The 12,261-nt window shown below is 43.9% G+C and overlaps 1 protein-coding gene across 5 annotated transcripts in view; it reads left to right on the forward strand.

Annotated features, from left to right (window-relative positions):
- The window catches only part of LOC309552235 (receptor-type tyrosine-protein phosphatase kappa-like), a 247,879-nt gene that overhangs the window by 87,396 nt on the left and 148,222 nt on the right, over positions 1-12,261 (forward strand). For 3 of the 5 annotated variants that reach the window (XM_082253095.1, XM_082253097.1, XM_082253096.1), the window contains exon 4: positions 6,991-7,167. The exons of the other annotated variants lie outside the window; for them this stretch is intronic. In XM_082253095.1, coding sequence (XP_082109221.1) covers positions 6,991-7,167 — 177 coding nt within the window. The remainder of the gene's footprint in view (positions 1-6,990; positions 7,168-12,261) is intronic. 5 annotated transcript variants of the gene reach the window in all.

Genomic DNA, 12,261 nt, shown 5'->3' on the forward strand with positions numbered 1-12,261 from the left:
TGCAGCCTATCAGTGCCCATCAGTGCAGCCTATCAGTGCCCATCAGTGTTACCTATCAGTGCCCATCAGTGCAGCCTATCAGTGCACATCAGTGTCACCTATCAGTGCCCATCAGTGCAGCCTATCAGTGCCCAACAGTGCAGCCTACCAATGCCTATCAGGGCCGATCAGTGTCGCCTCATCAGCGCACATCAATGAAGGAGAAAAATTACCTGTTTGCAAAATTTTATAACAAACTATAAAAACTGTTTTTTGTTTTTTCTAAATTTTCGGTCTTTTTTTTTTTTGTTTGTTCAGCAAAAAATAAAAACCCCACTAGTGATTAAATACCACCAAAAGAAAGCTGTATTTGTTTGAAAAAGATGATAAAAATGTCATATGGGTACAGTGTTGCATGACCGCGCAATTGTCATTCAAATTGTGACAGCGCTGAAAGCTGAAAATTGGCCTGGGCTGGAAGGGGGTTTAAGTGCCCTGTAGGCAAGTGGCTAATGTATGCAGCTGGTGCTACTACAGTCCATTACAGCATATACAGTGGTGGCATCGTTCTATAATGGCCCAAACTAACTATAAAAAGGAAAAATAAGTTTGGAATTCTGCTCTGAGTAAATGAACAACAAGACATAAAACAAACATGAATATGATTCCATCCCACAGAGATACCAGCCTGCAATACCCTTTTATTTAAAGGAATTTTTTATGTCTTTAAAATAAGAAACCTGTTAACCTTACCTTCTCTGTGCAAAACTTTTGACCCAATCCTCCTCTTCTTGGCTCCCCCACTGGTGCTCCTGGCTCCTCCCCCCTTTCTGAGTGCTCCCATAGCAAGCCGTGGGCACTCGTGTGTGCTCGCTCCCAAACCGACTCTGTGTGTCTATTGACACACACAAACACAATGTGGCTTGGCCCCACCCCCTGTTCTCTCCCCACAGGCTGTGATTGACAGCAGCAGAAGCCAATGGCTCCTGATACTGCATCCATGGCTAGTGAGGAGAAAGAGAGAGTGGAGAGAGCCACTGCTCTCTGGCATAGCGCTGGATCAAGATCAAGCTCAGGTAAGTGAAAAAGGGAGGGGGGAGGGCAGAGGGTGGGAGGTAGGGGCTGTACACAGAAGGTTTTCTACCCTAATGCAGAGAATGCATTAAAGTTAAAAAAAAAAAACCTAGAGTTTAAAACTACTCTAAGGGTCGGTGTTCTGTCAGAATACCATACCCTATCAGAATTCCATACCTCCGTCATTTCCAGTTGCGGATCAGCTGTGGGTACGTCATGAATCAGGTGTAGCTGCGTCACAAGTCCTACTGCGCATGCGCAGAATAGGTAGGGCATTTTGATAACATCGTAAGGGTCAGGCAAAAGTCCTGGTGTGCATGCGCACCAACGGGTCGGGCAGCAGGATCTCTGATAACAAACATCCATCCGATCTCCATGGGCCGCACTGCGCCGACCCGACACTGCAGCAACCCGACAATCCGATCTCCATGGCCCACACTGCGCCGACCCGACAATTAGACAGTGGGCGTGCGCGTGTCGGTAGGGAATAGGATTGTCCCATTGTCAGCTCGGCTCGGCGCAGTGTATGCCATGGAGATCGGATGGATGTTTGTTATAAGAGATGCCGCTACCCGATCCGTTGGTGCGCATGCGCCCGCTCATGCACAGTAGGACTTTTGCCTCACCCCCTTACGATGTTATCAAAATTCACTACCTATTCCACGCATGCTGGTGCATGACGAGCCTGCACCGGAAATTACATACGTAGGGAAATCTGATGGGGTAGGGTTTTCTGATAGAACACCGGTATTCCTATGGCCGGAGGATAAGGAAATGTTTGACCACCCACCAAAAAGGTACTCAAATTCTCTTAATGCAAACTGAGTTTTTCTGTCAACTTGATTTGGTAGAAGGGGTTTACCATCACCGGTGTGGCCTATGGTGAAAGGTCGGAAAAAAAGCTATACTGGAAGGGACCAGCAGACAAATAGAGAGCCTTTTGAGGATGGATAATGAAACCACAGGGTCACAAGTTGGTCAAATAGAATGTGTTTTATTGGTGTAAATAATACACAGTTTTAGACTATGGTTGAAGCAGAGGAGTACAGAGGTGTGGTTAGTGCAAATAAGGGTGTATATAGAATAACACTTGTGGTCTAACCAACGTAGTGAGAGGTGGTAAAAATGATCAAGTCATGCGATCAACAATACGATACAGTAAGATGTATAAGTTTACATAAAGATTGCAATGAATCAAACAGTACAGTACAATAAGATGTATAAGTTTACATAAAGATTGCAATGAATCAAACAGTACAGTACAATAAGATGTTACATATAGATTGCAATGAATCAGTCGGACGTCTGTTGGGGGGGATGGCACTGGTAGAGAGATCCCTCAGGCTTAGTGCCTAGAATAAACCGTGTGGATAAGGGGGGAACATAGGTTACCAGTGTCAATGACAGGACTATGGTATGCATTGGCTGGAAGTGCCAGAGGTTGGCAAAGATACACTGGATTTCCAATGAGCAGTGTAGTATCAGGGGAGGGGGGGGGGGTGTGTGAGTGTCCCACAGGTTGGCCGAACTTGGGCCGGTATTCGTGGGATAAAGGTGCCAGGGATCTGGCAGGGTTACACTGATTGTCCAGGAAACAGTGTAGTGCCCCAGGGGGTGTAGGTGTCCCACAGGTTGGCCAATCGAGGGCCGTTTTCTGACAGGGATTCCTGGGATGGGGACGGGCTCCAGGTGGGAAATATGGAGAGATAAAAGGGGGGGGGAGGATGAGAGAGCAAGATGGAAAAGTTGCTGCCAGAGCAAGGTAGAGCCAGTAAGTACAATGAGGTAATGAAGAGGATGGGGGTGTGCTTATTTAATCCTGTAGGGGTAATAGGTAAGCCCTTGTGTAAGGGGGTCAATTGACAGTACCATAGTCCTGGCTGCACAACCCGCCTGATTCCTGTTACTTCTGTGTAGTCCGTCCCTCTCTGAAACGAGGGGGTGGATGACAGCAGCTGAGCAGCAGCGTAGAGCGGTGACTCATCCACCCCCTCGCTTCAGAGAGGGACGGACTACACAGAAGTAACAGGAATCAGGCGGGTTGTGCACCCAGGACTAAGGTACTGTCAATTGACCCCCTTACACAAGGGCTTACCTATTACCCCTACAGGATTAAATAAGCACACTCCTGGGGTCCTGGCGGTCTGGGTGGGGCTCTCTGTAGTGTCCGTGGGATCTCTGGGGTCCTGGGGTGGGATGCAAAAGCGGAGGAGACAGTGCGCCGCTGTCTATGGCTCCACCTGTGTTTGTGCTTCCTCGTCTGGGCGTCAATTGACCCCCTTACACAAGGGCTTACCTATTACCCCTACAGGATTAAATAAGCACACCCCAATCCTCCTCATTACCTCATTGTACTTACTGGAGTATCCCGCTCTACCTTGCTCTGCCAGCAACTTTTCCATCTTGCTCTCTCATCCTCCCCCCCCCCTTTTATCTCTCCACATTTCCCACCTAGAGCCCGGCCCCGTCCCAGGAATCCCTGTCAGAAAACAGCCCTCAATTGGCCAACCTGTGGGACACCTACACCCCCTGGGGCACTACACTGTTTCCTGGACAATCAGTTTAACCCTGCCAGATCCCTGGCACCTTTAACCCACGAATACCGGCCCAAGTTCGGCCAACCTGTGGGACACTCACACACACCTCCCCCGTGATACTACACTGCTCATTGGAAATCCGGTGTATTTTTGCCAACCTCTGGCACTTCCAGCCCATGCATTCCATAGTCCTGTCATTGACACTGGTTACCTATGTTCCCCCCTCATACCGATTATCCACACGGTTTATTCTAGGCACTAAGCCTGAGGGATCTCTCTACTAAGGATGATCAAACTTTTGAAAAGTTCGGTTCAGCCAGAACATCCAAACTTCCCGAAAGTTCGGCCCGGATTTCAGAACCCCATCGAAATCAATAGGACCCGAACTTCAGTAATCAAAAAACACAATTTTTAAGCCCCAAACCCCAATAAATGCCCCTAAAAAGTGCCTAGGGTTCTGGGTCATGCCCCATTAACTATTAGTCACACAAAAAAAAGTTCTTAAAAATTGTCATTTTTGATAAAAAAAAGCCAATTATTGAAAAAATAAAAAAAAAAAAAAAGAGATTTTTTGATTTTTGGATACTCTCTACTAGGGATGATCGAACGGTTCGGGTCGACCATCGGTTCGGCCAGCAAAAACATTGGGTGTTCGAGGTTCGGCCGAATTTAGAACTTTTTGCCCAAAAAGTTCGGAATTCGGCAACCAGAACCGCCCAAAATGCAATGCTTCAGGAAATGGGCTTTAAAAGCCCGTGATTGGACCAGAACCATTAGCAAAAGCCAATTGAGGGGGCAGGAGAATGCTAGGAATGTGATTGGAGTGACTAGGGGTTCCCTAGACCAATCATTAGTGAATACGCCCCCCAGTATATAAGATCGCCCCCGCCATATTCTCAGCATTGTTATACTGGACATGGAAGAGAGTGGAAGCAGTTCTGTTAATTTTACTTTAAAAGTGTCATTTAGCATTTATTAGTGTGAGGAAAGGGATATCTAGTGTAGTTAGAGTGCTCCTTTACACTTAAGTTAGCTTCAAAAATGTAGTTTCTGTAGGGAAAGTGTTAAGTGTAAGGGGACCATAATGTAGTGTAGGGTTAACTGGCAGTGACTGCTATGGAAGGGTGACAAAACCCTTCCATAGCAGGGTGACCGCTATAGAGAAATGATCATTTCTCTGAATTGCTTCGGCACACCCATATGGCTTCTCACCAGCCAAGCATTTTTTATGCTGCAGGGGCTGCCACTGCCAGTGCTTTTTTGAGGACATGTTTGATGTCAGACATGACATCTGAACATGTGTATAGGGGGTATATATAGACATATATGTCTGAATATATACCCCTAGACATATATAAGTGTGATAGTAGCAGAAATAAATGCTTGCGCTAATGAAATCATTTACAGTAATATATTTCTGCTACTATCACACCTATATATGTCTAGGGGTATATATTCAGACATATATGTGTATATATACCCCCTATACACATGTTCAGATGTTTTGCCTGCCTCAAAAGAACCCAAAAAAATGCCAAAAAAACGCTAGCGTCAAAAAAAAAAATTGCCCAGGTGTGTTTTTGCTGGCATTTTTTGGGGGGTTTTGGAGGCAGACAAAACATCTGAACTTGTGTATAGTGGTGTATATACACACATCCATATATTTATATACACACCTAGACATATATAGGTGTGATAGTAGCAGAAATATATGCTTGCGCTAATGAAATCATTTACAGTAATATATTTCTGCTACTATCACACCTATATATGTCTAGGTGTGTATATAAATATATGTATGTGTGTATATATACCACTATACACAAGTTCAGATGTTTTGCCTGCCTCAAAAGAACCCAAAAAAATGCCAAAAAAAACGCTAGTGTCAAAAAAAAAATGCCCAGGTGTGTTTTTGCTGGCATTTTTTTTGGGGGGGGGGGGTTTTGGAGGCAGGCAAAACATCTGAACTTGTGCACAGTACCACTATACACAAGTTCAGATGTTTTTCCTGACTGCAAAGAACCCAAAAAAATGCCTTCTATTAAACCGGCAAGGTGTTACAGCAGCGAAGCCAACTACCTGTCCTGAAAGATTTCTAATACAAACAATCTTTTATTCCATGGTTCTGGACATGCTACAGAGCTGAAACTTCACATGTACACTTTTTAGACCCCCCAGATACTAAATCTCTTTTTTTTTTTTTTTAATTGGCTTTTTTATCAAAAATTACAATTTTTAAGAACTTTTTTGTGTGTGATTTTGTGTCTGGGGGGTCTAAAAAGTGTACCTGTGAAGTTTCAGCTCTGTAGCATGTCCAGAACCAGAAAAAAAGATCATATAGGTGTTAAAGGAGGGTCCCACCATCCCTGTTCTACTGAAAAGTTATCTTTTTTTTTTTTTCATGGTTCTGGACATGCTACAGAGCTGAAACTTCACATGCACACCTTTTAGACCCCCCATATACTAAATCTCTCTTTTTTTTTTTTTTTTTCAATAATTGGCTTTTTTATCAAAAATGACAATTTTTAAGAACTTTTTTTGTGTGATTAATAGTTAATGGGGTATGACCCAGAACCCTAGGCACTTTTTAGGGGCATTTATTGGGTTTTAGGGCTTAAAAATGGTGTTTTTTGATTACCGAAGTTCGGGTCCCATTGATTTCAATGGGGTTCTGAAATCCGGGCCGAACTTTCGGGAAGTTCGGATGTTCTGGCCGAACCGAACTTTTCAAAAGTTCGATCATCCTTACTCTCTACCAGTGCCACCCCCCCCCAACAGACGTCCATGATTCATTGCAATCTATATGTTACATCTTATTGTACTGTTTGATTCATTGCAATCTATGTGTAAACTTATACATCTTACTGTATCGTATTGTTGATCACATGACTTGATCATTTTTACCACCTCTCACTACGTTGGTTACACCACAAGTGTTATTCTATATACACCCTTATTTGCAGTAACCACACCTCTGTACTCCTCTGCTTGAACCATAGTCTAAAACTGTGTATTAATTACTCCAATAAAACACATTCTATTTGACCAACTGGTGACCCTGTGGTTTCATTATCCATCCTCAAAAGGCTCTATTTTTGTCTACCGGTCCCTTCCAGTATAGCTTTTTTTCTGCCCATGTCCTAGAGCCAGGGGAAGGATGGCTATACTTGCGGTGTCACCAGGGATATCACACCCAACTATTTCAGCTAGACCATTTCCCCCCTTTTTTTTTCTATGGTGAAAGGTGTCAGTTACTAATCTCCCTTTTCTAGGAAAGGAAATACATTTTATGTATTTACTCATTTTTGTGGATTTTAGACCAGAAGTATTTTGGAAATATATACCATCTGCTCATTCTTCAGACCAGAAGCCTTCAACTATCGTGCTTGTTGTATTTCAGGTCAGTGTGGGAAACCGTCAGCGAACAACTCAATCATAAGTCATGAAAAAGAATTCTATGACATTGACGACGTGGTCACTGTGAGATGCGAAGCCGGATATCACCCATCATCCACCAATATCACATGTGTGGACCGCAATGGTTTTCCACAGTGGAATGAGACTGTTCAGTGTATAGGTGAGTGATCCAGCTGATAATGACTAGTAGAAGGGGGCTGTGGAATGGGAGGGAGTGAAAGAGTCACAGAGGTGAGAATAGTCATAATATGATTGAATAGTGATTTAGAGCTCCACATTCAGCCTGGTATCTGTTGTTTTAAATGGTATTATCATTCGTAGATCAAATAGTTTTCTTTCCTGAGTATTTTCTGTCCCCTAAAAAAACTCAACACACAGCCATTAATGTCTAAACTGCTGGCAAGAAAAGTGAGTACACCCCTAAGTGAAAATGTCCACAGTGGGCCCAAAGTGTCAATATTTTGTGTGGCCACCATTATTTTCCAGCACTGCCCTAACCCTCTTGGGCATGGAGTTAACCAGAGCTTCGCAGGTTGCCACTGGAGTCCTCTTCCACTCCTCCATGATGACATCACGGAGCTGGTGGATGTTAGAGACCTTGCGCTCCTCCACCTTCTGTTTGAGGATGCCCCACAGATGCTCAATAGGGTTTAGGTCTGGAGACATGCTTGGCCAGTCCATCACCTTTATCCTTGGCTTCTTTAGCAAGGCAGTGGTCATCCTGGAGGTGTGTTTTGGGTCATTATTATGTTGGAATACTGCCCTGCGGCCCAGTCTCTGAAGGGAGGGGATCATGCTCTGCATCAATATGTCACAGCACATGTTGGCATTCATAGTTCCCTCAATGAACTGTAGCTCCTCAGTTTCGGCAGCACTCATGCAGTCCCAGACCATGACACTCCCACCACCATGCTTGACTGTAGGCAAGACACACTTGTCTTTGTACTCCTCAATTGGTTGCCACCACACACGCTTGACATCATCTGAACAAAATAAGTTTATCTTGGTCTCATCAGACCACAGGAGATGGTTCTAGTAATCTATGTCCTTAGACTGCTTGTCTTCAGCAAACTGTTTGTGGGCTTTCTTCTGCATCATCTTTAGAAGAGGCTTCCTTCTGGGATGACAGCCATGCAGACCAATTTGATGCAGTGTGCGGCGTATGGTCTGAGCACTGACAGACTGATCCCCCACCCCTTCACCCTCTGCAGCAATGCTGGCAGCACTCTTACGTCTATTTCCCAAAGACAACCTCTGGATATGAAGCTGAGCACAGGCACTGAACTTCTTCGGTCGCCCATGGTGAGGCCTGTTCGGAGTGGAACCTGTCCTGTTAAACCACTGTATGGTCTTGGCCACCATGCTGCAGCTCAGTTTCAGGGTTTTGGCAATCTTCTTATAGCCTAGGCCAGTGATGGCGAACCTTGGCACCCCAGATGTTTTGGAACTACATTTCCCATGATGCTCAACTATACTGCAGAGTGCATGAGCATCATGGGAAATGTAGTGCCAAAACATCTGGGGTGCCAAGGTTCGCCATCACTTGCCTAGGCCATCTTTATGTAGAGCAACAATTCTTTTTTTCAGGTCCTCAGAAAGTTCTTTGCCATGAGGTGCCATGTTGAACTTCCAGTGACCAGTATGAGAGAGTGAGAGCGATAACACCAAATTTTACACACCTGCTCCCCATTCACACCTGAGACCTTGTAACACTAACGAGTCACATGACACCGGCAAAGGGAAAATGGCTAATTGGGCCCAAATTGGACATTGTCAGTTAGGGGTGTACTCACTTTTGTTGCCAGCGGTTTAGACATTAATGGCTGTGTGTTGAGTTTTTTAGAGGGGGCAGCAAATTTACACTGTTATACAATCTGTACACTCACTACTTTACATTGTAGCAAAGTATCATTTCTTCAGTGTTGTCACATGAAAAGATAGAATAAAATATTTGAAAAAAAATATGTGAGGGGTGTACTTACTTTTGTGAGATACTGTAGGTAGGGGTGGGTGGGATGGCAGGGTGATATAAAAAAAAATCTATATTATTTAATAAAGGTGTGTGTAGGTTTTAAATGCGTTTTTTTTTAGGTTATATTTTAACCCCAAAACTTGGTTCTGGGGATTAACCTATGAACCTTCAGGGTGGGGAATGGTAGGGGAACAGTAGATTTACAGATATATATATATATATATATATATATATATATATATATATATATATATATTAGTCAGGGTGTGTATGTGCTTTTGTATATGTTTAATTTTTATTTTTAAACATTTCTTTGAAAAATTCACAATCCTTTACTGCGGATCATCGGTTTTCCCACACAGGATGGCTGCCGTGCAAGTAGTTAAACCTCCCCCACATTCCTTTCACTCTCTAACACCGCTTATCACCGACCTGGAGTAACACCGTTTACTAAACAGCATCAAAGTAGGAGTAAGAATCGTCGGTGTTAGAGAGTGTTAAAAGAAAGATGATAATGCAGCAATTAACATTGTTTATTAAATGCACACCTTAACCACTTCTGGACCGGAAGGATTTCCCACCTTAACCACTTTACCACCAGGCCAATTTTTGACACTTTTTGTTCACAAGTTTAAATCAGTATTTTTTGCTAGAAAACTACTTAAAACCCCCAAACATTATATATATATATATATATATATATATATATATATATATATATATATATATATATATATATATATTTTAGCAAAGACTCTGGAGAATAAAATGGCGGTCATTGCAATATTGTTTGTCACGCGGTATTTGCGCAGCGGTCTTTCAAACGCCATTTTTTTGGAAAAATTACGAAAAATCACATTTCATTGCATTTAAAAAAAAAAAAAAAACCTAAACAGTAAAGTTAGCCCATTTTTTTTGTATATTGTGAAAGATGATGTCACGCCGAGATACCCAACATGTTACGGTTTTAAATTGCGTCAGGGGAGGACTGGGCCAGTGGGCAGGGGGGCAATTGCCCCCCGGGCCACTCTGATGCCCCATAAAAAGGCTGCACCGCTTCTGCCACATGCCTAAAGCATTCCTGGTGAAGAAGAGAAGTAAAAAGTCCCCACTGCTGACCTACTGAGTGTGGGATAAAGACAAGGACAGAGGGCAGCCCTCCTCCCCCCCCAGCATGGATGGTGTAAGCTGTGTCTGAGCAGAGGCCGGTTCCATGCCCCACTGCAGACTCTGCTCCTCCAGCCAGCCCCAACCAAACTGTCCCAGCTCCCCCCCAACTTCCCCTGCTGGCCAGGTCTGGAAACCAGATTCGGCCGGTGAGTAGAGAGTACCTGGAGCGAAGTTTCAACCTGGGATGGGTGTCAGGAGGAGGACGGGAAGAGAGAGAGTGGTAGGGGGGCCGAGTCGCTGAACCATAGGCCTCTGGTTTGTACTTGCCCATTGGGCTGAAAGTTGCCAGTCAGCCCCTGAATTGCGCACACCCGCGGAATGGCGACAAACTACGGTCAATAAAAATCTCCATAGGCGACCCTTTAAAATGTTTTAACGGTTACCAGTTTAGAGTTAGAGTGTAGCTCTTGTTTTGAAATTATTGCTCACGCTCTGGCGATCGCGGCGATACCTCACATGTGTGGTTTGAACAGCGGTTTCATTTGCGGTGTGACTTCCATATACGTTTTCTTTCGTGCGCGAGCTAACGGCGACGGGGGCGGCTACATTTTTTTTTTCCCATTTATTTATTTATTTATTTATTTATTTATTTATTTTCATTTTAAAACAGGTTTAAAAAAAAAATATCACTTTTATTGCTGTCACAAGCAATGTAAACATCCCTTGTGACATTAATATGCAGTGACAGGTACTCTTTATGGAGGGATCGGGGGTCTAAAAGACCCCAAACCCCTCCACTGCACTTCCATGTATTCAAAACGCCGAAAACTGCATTTTTGAATACTGTCACTTTTTGAATCTGCCGTCTTTAGCAGCAGAGTTACCCGGAAGTGACGTCATGGACGGCTTTGACCGAGACTCCATCCAGCGGGCAGATGTGCCGGCTGGTTGCTCAGGTCTCCCGGTGGGACGGGAAACCCGGGCAAAGCCGCGGTAGACGGCGGGAGGGGGGGGGAGATGTCCCCTCCCGCTCGCTGGGGTAACGATCGAGCGGCTCCCGAGCCGCATCGGTCGTTACCGCTGGAAAGCTGACCGCCGGCTTTAAAAAATGGTACCAGGGTGATGCCTCTAGATAGAGGCATCACCCCGGTGCAACCAAGCAAAGCCAGCCGACGTAGAGCTACGTCGCTGGTCGTAAAGTGGTTAATGACCGGGCCATTTTTTGCCATTCGGCACTGCGTTATTTTAACAGACAATTGCGCGGTCGTACGACGCTGTACTCAAATAACATTGATGTCCTTTTTTTCCCCACAAATAGAGCTTTCTTTTGGTGGTATTTGATCACATGTGCGATTTTTATTTTTTGCGCTATAAACAAAAAAAGAGCGACAATTCTGAAAAAAAAAACAATATTTTTCACATTCTGCTATATGACATTCCCCAAAAAAGAAAAAGGGAAAAATCAATTTTTTTCATCATTTTAGGCCAATTTGTATTCTGCTACATATTTTTGGTAAAAAAAAAAAAAAAATCCCAATAACTGTATTTTGATTGGTTTGCTGAAAAGATGTTGCATCTACTAACTAGAGGAAATATTTATTTAATTTTTATTTCTTTATTTATTTATTTTTAGTAATGGCGGGGATCTGCAATTTTTAGGGGGACATTGCAGCGGACAGATCGGATCCCTAACTGACATTTTTTACACTTTTGGGGGTACCAGTGACATTACTACAGTAATCAGTGCTAAAAATATGCACTGTCACTGTAATAATGACGCTGGCAGGGAGGGGGTTAACACAAGGGGCGATCAAATGGTTAAATGTGTCTCCTAGGGGATGCTTTCTAACTGTGTGGGGGATGGACTTATGGAAAGAACACAGGGACCCGTGTTCCTAAATAGGAGGATCCCTGTGTTCATTGTTAACAGAAGAGCGTTCTTACATATGTTCTGTCTCCACTGCACTGTCTGCACTGTTACTGTAATAATGACACTGGCAGGGAAGGGGTTAACACAAGCGATCAAACGGTTAACTATGAGCCTATGGGTGCTTTCTAACTGTAGGGGGAGGTACTTTTGGAATCAACACAGAGACTGTTAGCTCAATTCTCGTCAGGAGGCAATCACGATGATATACAGCCTTTCAGTTGCTAACCCCCCAATAGATAGTG

Source organism: Pelophylax lessonae (assembly GCF_965119305.1).
Source record: "Pelophylax lessonae genome assembly, chromosome: 1".
In the NCBI taxonomy this organism is placed as follows: Eukaryota; Metazoa; Chordata; class Amphibia; order Anura; family Ranidae; genus Pelophylax; species Pelophylax lessonae.